The sequence below is a fragment of the Trichoderma ghanense genome, assembly GCF_004382785.1.
Source record: "Trichoderma ghanense strain CCMA-1212 chromosome Unknown scaffold_2, whole genome shotgun sequence".
NCBI classification, from domain to species: Eukaryota; Fungi; Ascomycota; class Sordariomycetes; order Hypocreales; family Hypocreaceae; genus Trichoderma; species Trichoderma ghanense.
In genome coordinates this window covers 1,720,139-1,735,650 of record NW_027395665.1, presented here as the reverse complement: position 1 = coordinate 1,735,650, position 15,512 = coordinate 1,720,139, and the positions used below count along the sequence as shown (strand labels likewise).

General features: G+C 54.9%; 4 protein-coding genes across 4 annotated transcripts; 1 reads left to right on the top strand and 3 right to left on the bottom strand.

Annotated features, from left to right (window-relative positions):
* Positions 1 to 151: 151 nt before the first annotated feature.
* On the bottom strand, positions 152 to 4,088 carry CCMA1212_002937 (Histidine kinase 4; the record flags this gene model as incomplete). Its single annotated transcript, XM_073700304.1, has 3 exons — positions 152 to 860; positions 928 to 3,909; positions 4,021 to 4,088. 3 exons carry the CDS (start codon positions 4,086 to 4,088, stop codon positions 152 to 154), a joined length of 3,759 nt encoding a protein of 1,252 aa, XP_073561411.1.
* A 1,019-nt stretch (positions 4,089 to 5,107) lies between these two features.
* CCMA1212_002936 (uncharacterized protein) lies at positions 5,108 to 5,854 on the bottom strand (the record flags this gene model as incomplete). The annotated part of the gene is made up of 1 exon (XM_073700303.1): positions 5,108 to 5,854. One exon carries the CDS (start codon positions 5,852 to 5,854, stop codon positions 5,108 to 5,110), a length of 747 nt encoding a protein of 248 aa, XP_073561410.1.
* Positions 5,855 to 6,991: 1,137 nt separating this feature from the next.
* On the bottom strand, positions 6,992 to 7,897 carry CCMA1212_002935 (Store-operated calcium entry-associated regulatory factor; the record flags this gene model as incomplete). The annotated part of the gene is made up of 1 exon (XM_073700302.1): positions 6,992 to 7,897. The coding sequence occupies one exon, from the start codon at positions 7,895 to 7,897 to the stop codon at positions 6,992 to 6,994; it is 906 nt and encodes a 301-aa protein (XP_073561413.1).
* A 2,486-nt stretch (positions 7,898 to 10,383) lies between these two features.
* On the top strand, positions 10,384 to 14,938 carry CCMA1212_002934 (Leptomycin B resistance protein pmd1; the record flags this gene model as incomplete). The annotated part of the gene is made up of 3 exons (XM_073700301.1): positions 10,384 to 12,547; positions 12,624 to 13,187; positions 13,266 to 14,938. The coding sequence occupies 3 exons, from the start codon at positions 10,384 to 10,386 to the stop codon at positions 14,936 to 14,938; spliced, it is 4,401 nt and encodes a 1,466-aa protein (XP_073561412.1).
* Between the last annotated feature and the right edge of the window lie 574 nt (positions 14,939 to 15,512).

Genomic DNA, 15,512 nt, shown 5'->3' with positions numbered 1-15,512 from the left:
TATTCCCAAAGACGCCTCGTAGGTGAGAGGCGATACCTTTCACAGCAAGTGCTTTCCGTGCCGACATCTCCTTCCCAGCTTCAGCCAGATACCCTCATCTACATCTCCAGAGAACGCATGAGTTAACCAGTGTAAACAAAGCCTTGGTCTTTCAACCAGTGTTGAGGATCCCGTGAGACTCGAGGAGGCTGCCCAGGGCCCCCAGCTTGACCGGCTTGGTAAGGAACACATCCATTCCGCTGCCAAAAGCCTCTTGCTGGGCATCTTCAGTAGCCAGCCCCGAAAGGGCAATGATGGGAACGGGCGTCAGCCCCATTTGTGCTTCGTGGACCCGAATCTGTCTCGTAGCCTCAAACCCGTCCATGACAGGCATGGAGATGTCCATGAGAATGCAGGCGTACGCGCCAGGATGTGCGAGGAAGCAATCCACGGCTTCTTGGCCATTCTTGGCTTCTTTGAAGGCAACGTTGCGCTTCCTCATGTAGGTCGAGAGCACTTTCAGGTTGATGTAATTGTCATCAACGAGCAAAAACTTGAGCTGTGGTGCCTCGGGTTTATCTCGTAGGGTCAACGACTCTCCGAGAATCTTTGAAGGCGATTCGGCTTTCGGGCCAGGCGACGCCGGCGTGCCGGCTTCGCTCGTCCAGAACGGAGTGCTGCATCCAGAGATGGCAGTTGCCGGTCTGCTCAAGGGTGGCCTGAGAATATGGGCGGACGAGAAAGTACTCGGCGTTCTCTTGGGTCCTTTTGGTCGCTTTGCCACCATCGGAACCGAGGTGGATGCTGTGGGCGAGTTGGAGCTGCTCATCCATCGAGTGTATGCCGAATGCAGAGTCCTGGCAAGTTTACGCGGGCCGGTCCTGAAGATTTGGGATATGTGAGCCAACGAATGGAAAGAAGAAGCACTCTGGGGTTTTAAGCACTCACGGTTGAGATATGAACTCAAAGATGGCGGGTGAACCAGCCTTCTTGAAAACATGTGACTGGCGATAGGCCACCAGCGCGTTCGAGCACACGACAACATTGGGTGTCTTGTCAAACGTTTCAAAGTCTTCGCTCAACCGCGCCAAGTCCATATGAGACCACAGCACAAGATCCGGTGTGACGGCTGTATCAGGCGTGTCGGGAATTACTTCCATGTGTAGCCATTCGCGACAGATGTTGACCACGGCCTTGCGCCAGCCAGGATTTGCCATGGGGATTCGCACACGCAGGCCCTTGAGATCTTCCACTTGCTCCTTGAACGCCTTCTCTTCTTCATCTGAGATTGTAGGGGCCACCCCCGAAGACAGCGGCAGTTGCTCCAACGGCAGAGTGACACAGGCGACCGTCCCGACGCCCAGCTCACTCCGTATCGAAACGTCACCCTGCAAATGAGACGTGATCTGCTGCACGAGGCTGAGCCCCAATCCTGCGCCCGGCGACAATGGATCTTCTTGGCAGAAAGGACGGAAAAGCCCATGCTTGAGGAAATCCGCGCCAATGCCTTTGCCGGTGTCTTCCACCGTGAACCTGACGACGCGCTCCTTCTTCCGGCCCCTGAGACGGGCCATTTCTTGCGTAAGCGATACTGTGATCGTGCCACGTTTGGTGTGCTTCAAGGCATTGCCAAAGATGTTCATGACGATTCGGCGAATGGCCCCGACATCCACGCAATACGCCCAGTTGCACCGCGCGTCCATGGATAGGATGATCAAGACATCGTCAAAGCTCCATCTGAGCTCCCCGTTCTTCGTCATCCAAGGCTCAAGCTGGTCCATGGCTTGCAGCGAGTCCGAATGGTGATTGGCATTCACATCACTGTTGATCGAGCCGCGTTGATGGTCAGAGAGCTGCTTGACAGACAAATGCAAGAAGTTGAAGCCAGCAAAGACGCTCTCGACGACTTCCTCGACGATGTAGTCGAGTTGCGAGTCGCGCAGTAAGGACTTCTTGCCAAACTGACCCAGATCAGGGCCGTTGGACGCCAAGCTGAGAGCCCTGTCGTCTCGTCCAGACAGATGATTGATCCGAGAGTACTCTAGAAGGTGATCCACCGTGTCGAGAAGCGTGCGGGAGCAGGTCTCAATCGTGTGTGCAACGTTGCCCTGGAAAATGTCGAGCTTGGTGTCAATCAGCAACTCGGCGTTGAGCAGGATCCCGTGCAGCGGAGAACGGAGCTCGTGCGAGAGGGAGCCAAGCGCGTCCGTCTTGGCCTTGTCGGCTCGGAGGTCTTTGTACCGCAGGATCTCGGACATGGCAAGCATTCCCAGAGCCCTCAGATAGCTTAATTCCTGCTCAAGAGAAAAGTTTCGAGCGACATCCTTGGTGCAGATGAATCCGCCGGCATACCATCGATCTTTCCTCGGGTCCCAGATTGGTACGAAGCATACACTCCGAGATCCCGGAAAGGCCTTGGCAAGAGCCTTTCCCTCGAGCCGCCGTGTAGAGGATTTCGTTCGCGGCTTGCCACGCGGTGATAATAGATTGACCTCCGATCCTCTACTGGGCAACGAAGAGCCGTTTGCCAGAGTGTCGAGCGACTGGCAGGGCTGCTCTTCTTCAGCAGCGTCCGGTTGCAACTCTCCATCGGCTCCAAAGTTGAATATCTGGCCCCTGGGATACCGTCGAAGAAGCTTGGAGAGGAACTTGTCTGTGAGATTCACCCAGGACAGACTGGGAGCGGTCCCATTGATGCTAGACGACTTTGACGTAGAGTAGCCGAGGATCCTGCACTGCGGCGAAGGCTTCCTCGGCCGCCTCACATCTTCATCTTCGTCGCTACTGCTCAGGGTGGACGAGTCGCTTCCCTCATCGGTCGTGGAGCTGCTCTGCGCCGGAGACAGGTATGGCTGGATTGGAGCCTCGAAAAACAGGCAGGCCTCCACCTCGATCGACTCTCTGACAATGTTGGCAGCTTTCGAAAGGATGACAATGGAGCTTTCGTCTTCCGTCAGAGCAGCCATGGGTTTGAATGCGGGTGGCGTGGTTTCCGAGCTGGCAGCAGAGAGCGCACGTCGATCACGGCCAAGAAATGCATCGTTATTCGGAATCGGGATTGGGTTTGGGGTGGCTGCGTTTCCTAGGGGCGTCGTGCCCAGCGGGTCAGCTATTCGAGTCGTTGGTGACAGATTAGCCGCGAGCTCATCTTCGAGCGCCTCTTCATGTTGCCGTCGGAGAAATTGTTGCCGGTGACTGAGCTCGTCGTCTGGCTGTGCGTCGTTATCGGCCGGGTCGGTATCATCTGAAGTCTTCTGCCAGCCGAATATTGTGGGCTTTCCCTCGATAAACGATCCCAGGCCCCTGTTCATCCTTACGTCCCGCTTGTGCACGCCTTTGAGTCTCTGCGCCTCGAGATGGTCCATGATGGCCCAGGATATGTCCCGCAGTCGCTGAGAATGACCATCGGTCCAGGCCTTGTTGGGCGTCTCGTCAATAACACAGTAAACGCCGATATTAATTCCGCGTCGAGTTCGAATCGGGACGGCGGCGTAGAAGCGAGCCGAGGGGCCCAGCTGGCAGAAGGTCTTGGACGAGAAGCGAGGGTCGTGGACAAGGTCGTAGGCGATGGTCAGGGGAAGCTGGTTGGGCGTCTCGCCGCCGGGGGCGTCGAGGGCCTTGTCGCCAAGGAGGGTCAGCTCGCAGAAGCCGTGGGTGCGAGGGATGGCAGTGCCGCAGAGCCAGAGCGGCCGGTCACAGTCGTCGCTCCTGAGGGACGGATACAGGCGCTGGGTGGGCGTTGCCTCGGCCACGATACACTGGCGGTGGGCGTCGAACAGCGAGATGAGGGCCCGGTCGGTGCCCGTCTGCAGCGCCCCCAGCTGGGCGAGGCCCGTGAGGATGACATCGTCGGCGGCTGCGAGCTCGCAGGAGGGCGTGGGCTTGCCGGTCTCGTTGAGCCTGACGGCACGGAGCAGCGACGAGGAGTACCTGCGGGCGAGACACGGGGGAGCGGGTTAACGTCGGGCTTCAGCTGTGACGGCGATGAAGAGGACAGGACAGAAGCAAGGCAAGCGGAGATGGTGAAGAAAGGGTCCCTACTCAAACGTCTCGCGCTCTCTGGCCGACTCGGACACCAGCCTGGCAGCCTTCACCGGATTTGCTGCCATCGCCGTTCCACAACCGCCGCAAGGTGCACGGATCGCTGTCGCTCAGCAGGTTTGCAAAATCCCATGGGCGCGCCGATCCAACGAACTTTTTTTTTTTTTTATCCTTCCTCAGGCCGCTATGGAGTACGAAGGCATGCAGGGTATATATTTGGATGGACCGGTCGGTTGGTGGTGGCATCTGATTGAGTGAGGCCCCGGAATGGGCTGCTATAAGGTAGCTTATCGAAGTAGTGCAAATCTGTGCATATGCATGTACCAAGACTTGACGAGTCCAGATAGCAGCAAGCAGTTGCATCTTGCAGCGCCCACTCCCCCCAAAATCGAATAACTGAGTCTCCAACTCCATTCCATCAGCACTGAGCTCGGGAGGCACCCCGAACCGCCACAGGTTTTAGAGCATCGGGTCGCCATTAAGCACCCAAGCCTCCTTCGGGAGCCAAGAAAGGTCTGCAAAGATAGTAGCGGCACGCAAAGCCACCCCACGGAGCATCTGCCGAGGAGCCTCACAGGACCGTCATCAGACAAACAAGCCTTGACAGCTTCGCGCCTAGCTTTATAGACTTACAACTCCAGGTTTTAAGCGGTTTGCTAGCACCCGCTGGATCGAGGTGTGTGTCCACTTGCTACGGAGACTTTGCTCCCGCTTCATCATCATCTGGCTGATCGAGGACGACTAGCCGTGACACCAAATTAGTTACCGTGTTAATTACCACCTCGTTGCTTCGTAGCACTATCACTAAGTCGCTCTATTTCATCTCACCTTACCCCCAGAGGTATTACCATGTCCACTTATCGAAGTGGCCCAACTTCTTCATTCCCCTTCCCGATCCCGAGAAGTCGCAGTATGTCCTTCAAAAAGCCCTTGATACCAGTCCAGTCCAGTGTCCTTCTAATGATAACGCCCAATATGTCCATTCCTGAGCCCAGCAAACCTTGTGCAGAAAGGAGGTTGCCCATAAACAGTAAAAACAACGAATGAGATGCGACATAAAACAGGACAAAATATGACCTCAAGGCCGTCACAAGCACAGAGGAAGCGCTGCGTTATCGTCGCTAATGACATCCAGCTGCTTCCTAGCATCCTCACGCAGCCGAGTCCCCAGCTTACCCAAATCACTCATAATCCGATTCAACCTTTCGCCGTCTACCATGTCGGATTGCCTAGGCTCTCTTCGCTCGACCGGCTGTGTGAAGTTGTGCTCGGGAACTCTTGCTTGGTCTTGGTCCCGAATCTGCGCTGCCCGCCGGTAACGCAGCTCCTGGATCTGGTTTTGCCAGAGAAGCCTCAATGCCAATGTTCCGAGATCGTATGAGTGGTCGAACTCGGCGTTGGGAGGAGCAGAAGAGGCTGGAGAACCCGTCTGCTCACTCGGCGACCAGGGGGACGTGGCCGTGGCCGTGGCGATATAGAGAGCATCAAAGTAGGCATCATTGTCGTACATTGAAGGGTTCTGATTTGCTGAACTTGCAGACTCGGAGTTGCGATCCGACTCACATTCAGTCGAAGAAGAGTCCGTAGCTATGGCGTCGCTATCATCATCCGCCGAATGTGCGTTACTGTTGCCTTGTAGCCCCGTATTACGTGGTGAGCGAAACCACGGTATCCAGGGCCGCTGTCCCAAGCCCCACGCCATTTGGGGGATCCCTTGTGCGAACTGACGACTGGCCTCTTCGTACCGAGGCCGATTCTCTAGAGCATCTGCGCTCATGAGTGACCCGGACCGGGCATCAAGCGGCCGGCGATCAGAGCGGACTCTCTTTGTCATTTGAGCGGTCCGTTCTTGCTTGATCGAGTACCTCGAGTCTGTTTGGTCGAAAAGAGATCGACGAAGCCAATTGTTTAGCAAACTCTTGGACAATGCCTGGCAATTGTTTCCGTGTCGTAATACATTCAAATACCAAAAGACGAGCAAGGAATATGATGCAGCTTCTGGATGCAACACCAGTGAATGGAGGCGCGAGGGGGGCGCCGCCTCAAATATTCACCTTTCTCTCCAGAGCCGCATCCCGACCAACATCTTTCCCTGATTGCGGCCCCAGCGAACCAGCCCAACGTCATGTCTTTCCTTCGTTGCCGCCTTCCGGAGCTGCACCACGCACGTGTAGCCCAGGCTCTGCAATTTGTTCTGCCACTCTCACGGCGCTTGGAGCTAATCGTCCGCCTCGGCGCCTCTCAATGGCCAGCTTCCAAGTTGTGGCTTTTTCTCCCAATAGTATCTGCGGCGGTCCGAGGAGCAAAGCGTCCGCACTAAGCACGAGATCGACGGGATCGAGCTGTGGAATAAGTTGCCTCCCGCACCGCCCGCTTTTTGAGACTTGATGCCCTTTGGGTAACACATCGGGCTGATATCGCAAGGGTAGCGAGAGTCGTGACAGGTTCTCCAGCCCGGCCACAGCTGCAAGCCTTCGCATCACTCACCGCCAGAGAATGTTGAACGAGACCGCCTGCATCGAGAGCTGGAGTGACCTTCTTGATTCACCCTGAGCAATTGCTCCTGTAAGCGGGGTAAAGGGCAGCATTTCAGCCACTCTAAGCGAAACATATCTCATACCACCCCTGAGCGCAATGCATAACCCGGATCCAGTGAGTACAAAAGGTGATCCAGTACGGAGTAGAGCTCCTGTAATTCCCAAACGGCAGTGGAATAGATGGTTCATTCAACCGTGGGCTGTAGGTCGCAGACGCCTGGGTGAGCCAATCACTGTGTAGCTGACACTAAGGGCGCATAATACACGTGGGAACATGAGGCTTATGGGGTAATGACTGAGTTGAACAAGAGAGACCGTAAGCTAGGCGCCACTTCCGACCAGTAAAGATGGATATCCTGTGTGCTGCTTGTGTTATGTATCAACTGACTTGCATTTGGTGCCTCCATCTGAACACTGATATTGCTCAGGTCTGCTTATCTCCGCCGTGTTGACCCAAACCCCGTGCTTTCGTATCGCGACGAGTTGGAAGCAGAGCTTGAGCCCGAACCAGACGAAAAGGATCTCGAAGAGGGTCCAGCTCCCCATCCTTGTGATGGGTACCGCTCTTCCCGCCGATTGTTTCGATTTCCCGCTAGGTATGCAGCGGCTGCTCCCCCAGCCAGCCCGGTCCAGAATCCAGGCCTCCATCCTTGCTGCGCTTGATCAGGTTTCGTCCCGGGATAGGGCGGGGGTGGATCGTTTCCAGGACCCCAACCCGGACCCCAACCGCCGCCGCCGCCGCCTCCTCCCCATCCTCCTCCGTTACCTCCTCCGCCAGGGACTCTGTTCCGTCCGGTGGCGCCGTTGCGCCACGCTGAATAGAGGATCCAGCCGAGGACGGTGAGGAAAATGAATGCAAAGAGCCAGCCGCCCCAATCCGTGCCTCCCTCTCCATTGCTGAACCAGCGGCCACTGTTCGCAACGTCGGGATACCGCTGCTCGCCTTTATCGGTGAGTAGGAGCCTATACTCGACGCCACAGCTACCCTTGAGGACATAGGGGTCATCAGGGGAAGAGTAACCCTCGCAGATGACCTCTGTGCTGCCAAGCTTGAACTCTTCCGGTAGGGAAGCGGTGCAGCTCCATTCGATGTCTTCGGAGCCGTATGAGGATCCCTGGTTTGTGCAGCGCATGACATCGATGGGGAAGAGGTCGCAGACGGCCTTTGAGGAGACGCATTTGAGCTGGGGGATCGGGGCGACACGGCGGGACGTTGTCTTTGCGCCGTTGCCGCGGAGGGTGAGAGAGCGGACTCCGGAGAGGAGGATTGCGTTCTTGGGGCGGGCGGAGAGGGCGAGAAGGGGGAGAGTGAGGATGAGGGACAGGTTTTGGAGAAGCATGGTGGCTTTTCGGTGAAATTAGGCCGAAGAGCGTTTGGGTATGCGTTTGTTGATGACCTTTTGAAGATATTCAGGCGTGTACGTTGAGAGATTGTAGATATTGTAGATTTACAGCGCCATGACGCAATGCGTGATGCCTCTGAATTGATGCTCTGCCGCGATGAAAGGTCAGAGGAAAGAAGGTTGAGATGGACGAGAAGTTGAAGTTCAAACCTGACTCACGGGTGAGAAGAAAGGACACGATGTCCTGATTGCCGTGAGTGGTTCGCTCTGGTGGTGGCAAAGACTGCCTAAGGTGGAAGTCGTTAGAAGGAGGATATGGCAGATTGGCTCGGCCAGCTGAAGGCGTGTTGCTGAGCTTCTGATTGGCTGTTGACCGGCCTGTATTCCTAGTTGGTTCCTCGGTGAAAACGTGCGGTGTGGACTACCCTGGAATCAGTCGCACAATGGAACTTGCACTCTTTTTGGGGCAAACGGAAGTAGAATTGATGGGCCAGCTACTAACATGATTAAGGGATTGCCTTGTCTCTCCATGTTGCTGCGTGAGTAATGGTGGGAGAAGATTGCGACCCAAGGGACGGGAAGACAATTTCGTGCTCTAGATCTAAGATCCTTTGCTGTAGGTTCACCTCGGAAAGCCGTATGCCGAACATTATGTCTAGTGATGTCCGATCAAATTGACACAATCTGCTCGAGTACTTGGGATGAATCCCAACACCCACAATCATCACAGGTAATTCTTCAGAAGTGTATCAACACTCTGGCTCGCGGCCTCTTGAAAGGCACCTGTTAAGAACGGGGCCCGGCTGGACTCAAACCCCCCTCAGCGTCTTCATTCTAAGCTGCTGGTGCTGCAGCATAGCATCCTCAGGGACCGACACGGTGAAGGAGAAGCCAAAGAGGATGGACTTTGACAGTTGCGGCCGAGGCCAACCAGCCGTACAGTGCGCGCAGCACGATGCCAGCCGTAATACCGGAGAGTGTGGATGAGTCAGCCATGGAAGATATTAGTCGATGCGGTGCGCGCTAAGACAAGCTTAATCCAAGATGTGCCGAGGGAGAAACTCGAGCCAAAAGCAACGGAAAGAAACGACAGCATGGCTGCAGAACATGGTGAAAACTTCAAGGCACTGGCTTGAGGAAGCGGAATGAAGATGCCGGCAGAATCAAGATAGTCAAGGCTTTTCATTGCTTGTTGCTGGCTTCAAGCCCATCCGAGGTCGGCAAGTTGTTGGATTTGACGTCCCCGGCAATAGAAGCGCGCCAAGGCATCGGGCTGTCAGTTGGCTGACTGTCCTTCAGCTTCAATCGTCCCAAAAGGGCAATATGTGGCGGTCCTGCAGCCTGATATTACGAGTGACTGCTTGCGTCGAAGCCGCGGACCGATGCGAGAGTCGCCTACAGCAGCATTGAGTGAAAGAGAGAGCAAGGATGAGATGGGCGCAGCGGAAGAGCTCAACGAGTCCGACTCAAGTCATAGTACAAGTGGTACTACGAACAATGTCTTGGTTAGGGAATCTCATCGATCCCCGTATGTCTCAAGGCCAACGCTGTGAGTGGCAGGTCAGAGTGGGCTACAGCGCCCAGTGTCTTAGGCGTGGCCGTGGACTTGCATGTCATGTCTCCTGAGCTTCGGAGATGGAAGTGCCTTGCAATACAGATACTGCAAAGTAGCGAACCATCTGCTAATACCTGATTTATTGTCTGCCAAATCAAGGACGGCAAACAAAGAAACCAGGAATTGAATGATCGATAGAACAAAAAGAAACCGTGGGCAGGGGTAACGTACCCGCGGCCAACCGCCCGTAGTGACGCACAGTGCGCATTCCCGGGCGAAGCGGCACAACTGCATGGTTCGGCCCAGCCTGGTTGAATGTACATCAGACCTTTGTATGACAGCTGGGCTGGAATGTGCCCTCACCCCTGCTTGAGAGAATCTCAAAGCCTCGAATCCCCGCCCCCCAAAGGGGAGGACAAACGCGGCAATGGGAGCATGTCCATCTTTGCTAGGGAGCCGCAGCCACTGTACCTGTACGAAGGACGCGTGCTCTCTGTCGAGGAGCGTGTCTGGGCGGCTCGTCCTCATGACGGGCGTTTCCTTTCTGACAGCCGGTATTACTACTGCCTCCTACATCGACCGAGACACACCTACATGTGTACCTACTGACGTGCTGATGATTTCTATTGGAAGGCCACAGGAATACTACTAGTTGCATGTACATGGAGGACAGGGCCAGATATGCATCTCGCCTCTTGCTGCCTCGTCCCTCCTTACATCTGCATCTACACTGCGCTTCTGCTTCTGCTTCTGCTCCTGCTTATCGAATGGCCTGATTGCTGTTGATTGCTTGCGTTGCGCTGCAGACATACTTGAACATACGGGCATGCTATTCAATCTGACGACCAGCAACACCGATTAGACGCCCGATTGCTGCATCGAACACGGCAGTCCATCGCCTTTTGGCGACCTCACCTCGGCCGCCATCATGGCCGCTGAAAAAGAGGAGAAGCCAGCCGAGGGCGTGACCCCCGAGCACTCGAGCCCTGGCGACTCCAGCAATGCCGATAACTCGGGTGTCGCAAAGGATGCTCTGACCGAGACTGAGTCTGTTGAACCTGGGAAAACGGAGCCAAGGGGCACGGTTCAAGACTCAGCAGGGCCCGAACAAAGCAAAACTGAGGAAGTGGACGACGGCAAAGCAGATCTCGCAAAGCCAGATGGCCAGAAAGAAGATGCCGAGAAGGCAGACGTCGAGAAGCCAAAGCCTGAGGAGGAAGATGCTGAGAACTTAGTGGCCCAGACGTCAGATCCCGAGAAAGCATTGCTCGAAAAATCGGATGTCGAAGAAGCGGATTCCCAAAAGCAAGATCTCGAAAAGGCAGACCCCGAGAAAGCAGAGTCTAATACTCAAGATGCCGAAGAGTCAGATCCTCAGGCCAGCACTGAGCCTGACCCCAACACCAAAGGGGAGAAAAAGAAGGCCAAAAAGGAAAAGAAGAAGAAGAAGGCACCCAAGGTGCCAGAGGTCAAGGAGGATCCTGAAGAGCCATTTCGACATCTGCCCGACAACGAAGCCGAGATCCTGAAGCGCCAGGCCCTGACCCCCAACCTGAACAAGGGCGTTGCTGCACTTTACCGATACACCACTGGTCTCGACATCTTCATCATGATCATTGCGTCCATCTGCTCCATCGGCAACGGCGCCGCCCTCCCCCTTATGACACTGCTTTTTGGTGGCCTTCAACAAACCTTTTCCAAGTTCACCGTAGGTCTGATCGACAAGGGCGAACTCAGCTCCGAGCTTGCCAAATACGTCCTCTACTTTGTGTATCTCGCCATCGGCCAGTTCGTCGTCACTTACATCGCCACGGTGGGATTCATTCATGTGGGCGAGAACATCTCTACCAGGATCCGAGAGCATTATCTCGAAAGCTGCCTAAGTCAGAACATTGGCTTCTTTGACAAAATCGGTACCGGAGAGATTGTAACTCACATCACTTCCGACACCAACACCATTCAAGACGGCATCTCCGAGAAAGTGTCGGTAACCATAGGGGCCATTTCGACCTTTATAACTGCCTTTGTTATCGCCTTTGCCACGTATTGGAAGCTGACGCTGATCCTCGCGAGTGTCATTTTCGCAATCCTCATCAACGGCTCCATTTTTTCGGGCTACATGGTCAAGAGCAGCACACAGTCCATCATATCCTTTGCGCTTGGTGGGAGTCTGGCCGACGAGGTCCTCAGCTCCGTGCGGACTGCCGTTGCGTTTGGGTCCCAGGAGAGGCTATCCGACCAGTACGACCAGCACTTGAAAAAGGCCGAGTACCATGGCTTCAGACTTAAGGCCGCCGTTGGACTCATGCTCGGCGGCATCATGTTTCTGCTCTACATGAGCTATGCGCTGGCGTTCTGGCAAGGCAGTGCCTTTCTCCTTCGCGGCGAGATGTCTCTCAACCATGTCCTCATCGTCATGATGACGGTCATCATGGGCGCCTTCAACATGGGCAGCATCGCGCCCAACTTCCAGTCCTTTGCCGCGGCTGTTAGCGCTGCATCCAAGCTCTTCGACACGATTGACCGCGTTTCTCCGATCAATCCAACAAGCGAAGAGGGTGACACCATTGATAACGTCCAGGGGAGCATCCGGTTAGAACATGTCAAACACATCTACCCGTCCCGTCCCGGCGCTGTTGTGATGGAGGACGTTACTCTCGACATCCCTGCCGGAAAGACAACCGCCCTGGTTGGAGCGTCTGGATCCGGCAAGAGCACAATCGTCGGCCTTATTGAGCGGTTCTACAGCCCCGTGGCGGGTACTGTGTATCTCGACGGACGCGACATCTCCAAGCTGAATCTACGCTGGCTTCGCCGTCAAATCTCCCTGGTTAGCCAAGAGCCTGCGCTGTTTGGCACATCGATTTTCGAGAATATCCGTTACGGCCTGGTCGGGACCGAGTTTGACAGCGAAAGCGAAGAGAAGCAGCGTGAGCTGGTTATTGCGGCCGCGAAGAAGTCGAATGCCCACGATTTCATCTCTGCTCTCTCAGAGGGCTACGAGACCAATGTTGGCGACCGTGGCTTCCTTCTCTCCGGTGGGCAGAAACAACGTATTGCTATTGCTCGCGCCATTGTTAGCGACCCAAAAAGTCAGTCACAGATTCGACCCGTTTCTTCGTTTCCCTCTCGTGATGACATGGATTGTGAGTGCTAACATGCGTGTAGTTCTTCTGCTCGATGAGGCAACATCGGCCCTGGATACAAAGTCCGAGGCCATCGTCCAGGCGGCGCTAGAGGCTGCTTCTGCTGGCCGGACTACCATCGCCATTGCCCATAGGCTGTCAACCATCAAGGACGCACACAACATTGTTGTCATGGCCGAAGGCCGCATTGTAGAGCAAGGATCCCACGACGAGCTGGTAGAGAAAGGGGGCGCCTACTATAAGCTGGTATCAGCTCAGGACATCGCCGCCGCCCGAGATCTATCGCGTGAGGAACAGGAGGCCATCGACGAGCATCAGGAAGCTTTGGTCAAGAGACAGTCAAAAGTGGAGGATAGTGAGATCTTCGGTGCCGAGAATGACAGCGAGAATAACCTCGGCCGATCTCCGACGCAGAAGTCGGCCTCTAGCATTGCGCTGCGGGCTCGCGCAGCGGAAAAGGAGGCCAAGTACAGCATCTGGGCTCTGATTGTCTTCATCGCAAAGTTCAACCGCAACGAGTGGAAGCGCATGTTGTCCGGCCTCTTCTTTTCCATTCTCTGCGGCGGTGCCAATCCCATCTCTGCTGGTAGGTGTATCCTCCCTCTCCCCCCTTCTGGCCTATGACAGCCCCGTCCTTGAGCATTCTCACTAAACATCCATACAGTTTTCTTTGCCAAGGAGATCATCACTCTGACAGATGCTCTCCTCCCGAATGCTGATATCGAGCATATTCGACACAACGCATACTTCTGGGCTCTCATGTTCATCGTCCTGGCTGGTGGCACACTCATCAGCTACTCTGGGCAAGGAATCGCACTTGCGTCATGCTCTGAGCATTTAATCCATCGTATCAGGGACCAAACTTTCAGGACGTTTCTCCGCCAGGATATCTCGTTTTACGACAGGAAAGAGAACTCAGCGGGCATGTTGACGGCATTCTTGTCAACCGAAGCCAATAACATCGGAGGCCTTAGCGGCTCTGCTCTGGGGACCATTCTGTTGACATTGTCGACCCTCTTTTCTTCGATGATCATGGGCTTGGCTATCGGATGGAAATTGTCACTTGTTTGTACGGCGACAATCCCGGTACTGTTAGCCTGTGGATTCTTCCGGTTCTACTTGCTCCTCCGGTTCCAGAACAGGGCAAAGGAGGCGTACGCGGCTTCTGCGGCGTATGCATCCGAGGCCATCTCAGCCATCCGTACCGTTGCATCCCTTACGCGTGAGCAGGACATTATGCGCATCTATCGCGAGGACATTGCAACGCAACGGCGAAAGGGCTTAAAGTCAGTTCTTTCATCGAGCGCTGTCTATGGCGCAGCCCAGGGTGCTACATTCCTCTGTTTCGGCCTCGGATTCTGGTACGGCGGCACCTTGCTCGCCACCAGAGAGTACGATTTGTTCACCTTCTTCGTCTGTTTCATGGGCATCATCTACAGTGCGCAGTCAGCGGGAGGCATCTTCTCGCTTGCGCCTGATATGGGCAAGGCTCACGCGTCGGCGCTGGCGCTGAAGAAGCTCTTTGACAGGACGCCAAAGATTGATGCCTGGTCACAGGACGGTCAGTTCCTAAATGCCAGTGATATCCAAGGCACCGTCGAGTTCCGAGACGTCCATTTTCGCTATCCTACACGGCCGGATCAGCCTGTGCTCAGGGGCCTCTCTCTGTCTATCAAGCCCGGCCAGTACGTCGCCCTGGTCGGCGCCTCTGGATGTGGCAAGAGCACGACTGTTTCATTGCTGGAGCGCTTCTATGATCCCCTGTCTGGCGGAGTCTTTGTCGATGGGAAGGACATCAGTACCCTAAACGTTCGCAACTATCGATCTTTTGTCTCACTGGTGAGCCAAGAGCCGACGCTGTACTCGGGCACAATCAGGGAGAACATTCTTCTCGGCACGACCAAGGAGGACGTTTCAGACGAACAACTGGAACACGTCTGCCGCGAGGCCAACATTTACGACTTCATCGTCTCGCTCCCGGACGGGTTCAACACCTTTGTCGGCAGCAAGGGCGGCCTGCTCTCCGGCGGCCAGAAGCAGCGCATAGCCATTGCCCGCGCCCTGATCCGCAAGCCCAAGATCCTGCTCCTGGACGAAGCCACGTCTGCCCTCGACTCCGAATCCGAGTCCGTCGTGCAAGAGGCTCTGGATAAGGCTGCCGCGGGACGCACGACGATTGCGGTCGCGCATCGCCTGAGCACGATTCAGAGGGCCGATGTCATTTACGTGTTTGATCAGGGCCGTGTCGCCGAGTCCGGGAGCCACCAGGAGCTGATGAGGAAGAATGGGCGCTATGCTGAGCTGGTTAACCTGCAGAGCTTGGCGACGAGCTCGTGAGCGGTAGGATTCGGCGGATGGGACTACATGATGATGACGCTCGTCCGCTGATTCTATCGTTTGCGTGCGCCGCATCATGGCTCAAGGTTGTTCGTGGATGCACTGCGCATTCACACACACTCCTCTGCGTTAAAGACGATGATATTGGGTTTCGGAAATGAGGGGAAACATCTACACATATATACAACAACAACAAAAGATTCGACATTGGCTTTTATTATTGGACTCTTTTCCTTTTTTTTTTTTTTCTTTTTCTCTTTTCTGTTTTGGCCCTGAATGGGAGGGTGAAGGGTAAGAAGACGCAAAGCATTTGTTCATCTCCCCCCGTTTAGAGCTTGTAAAGCATTTCCCCAGCTTTTGCTTTGTATAAGAAAAAAAACACCACACCACTCCTACTACATACATTCGTTTTGAATAATCTTTTATTTCCATGTCGAATAATGCTCGCGAATGCTAAGAGTTTTAATCGTTGCCATGTGCTGAGTCTTTAAGATGCATGAGAAAGTGGCTCTGTGAAGTCCTGTTGTGAATGACCATGTTTAGCTGACTACGGAGACGCGAAGCTGATACCGAG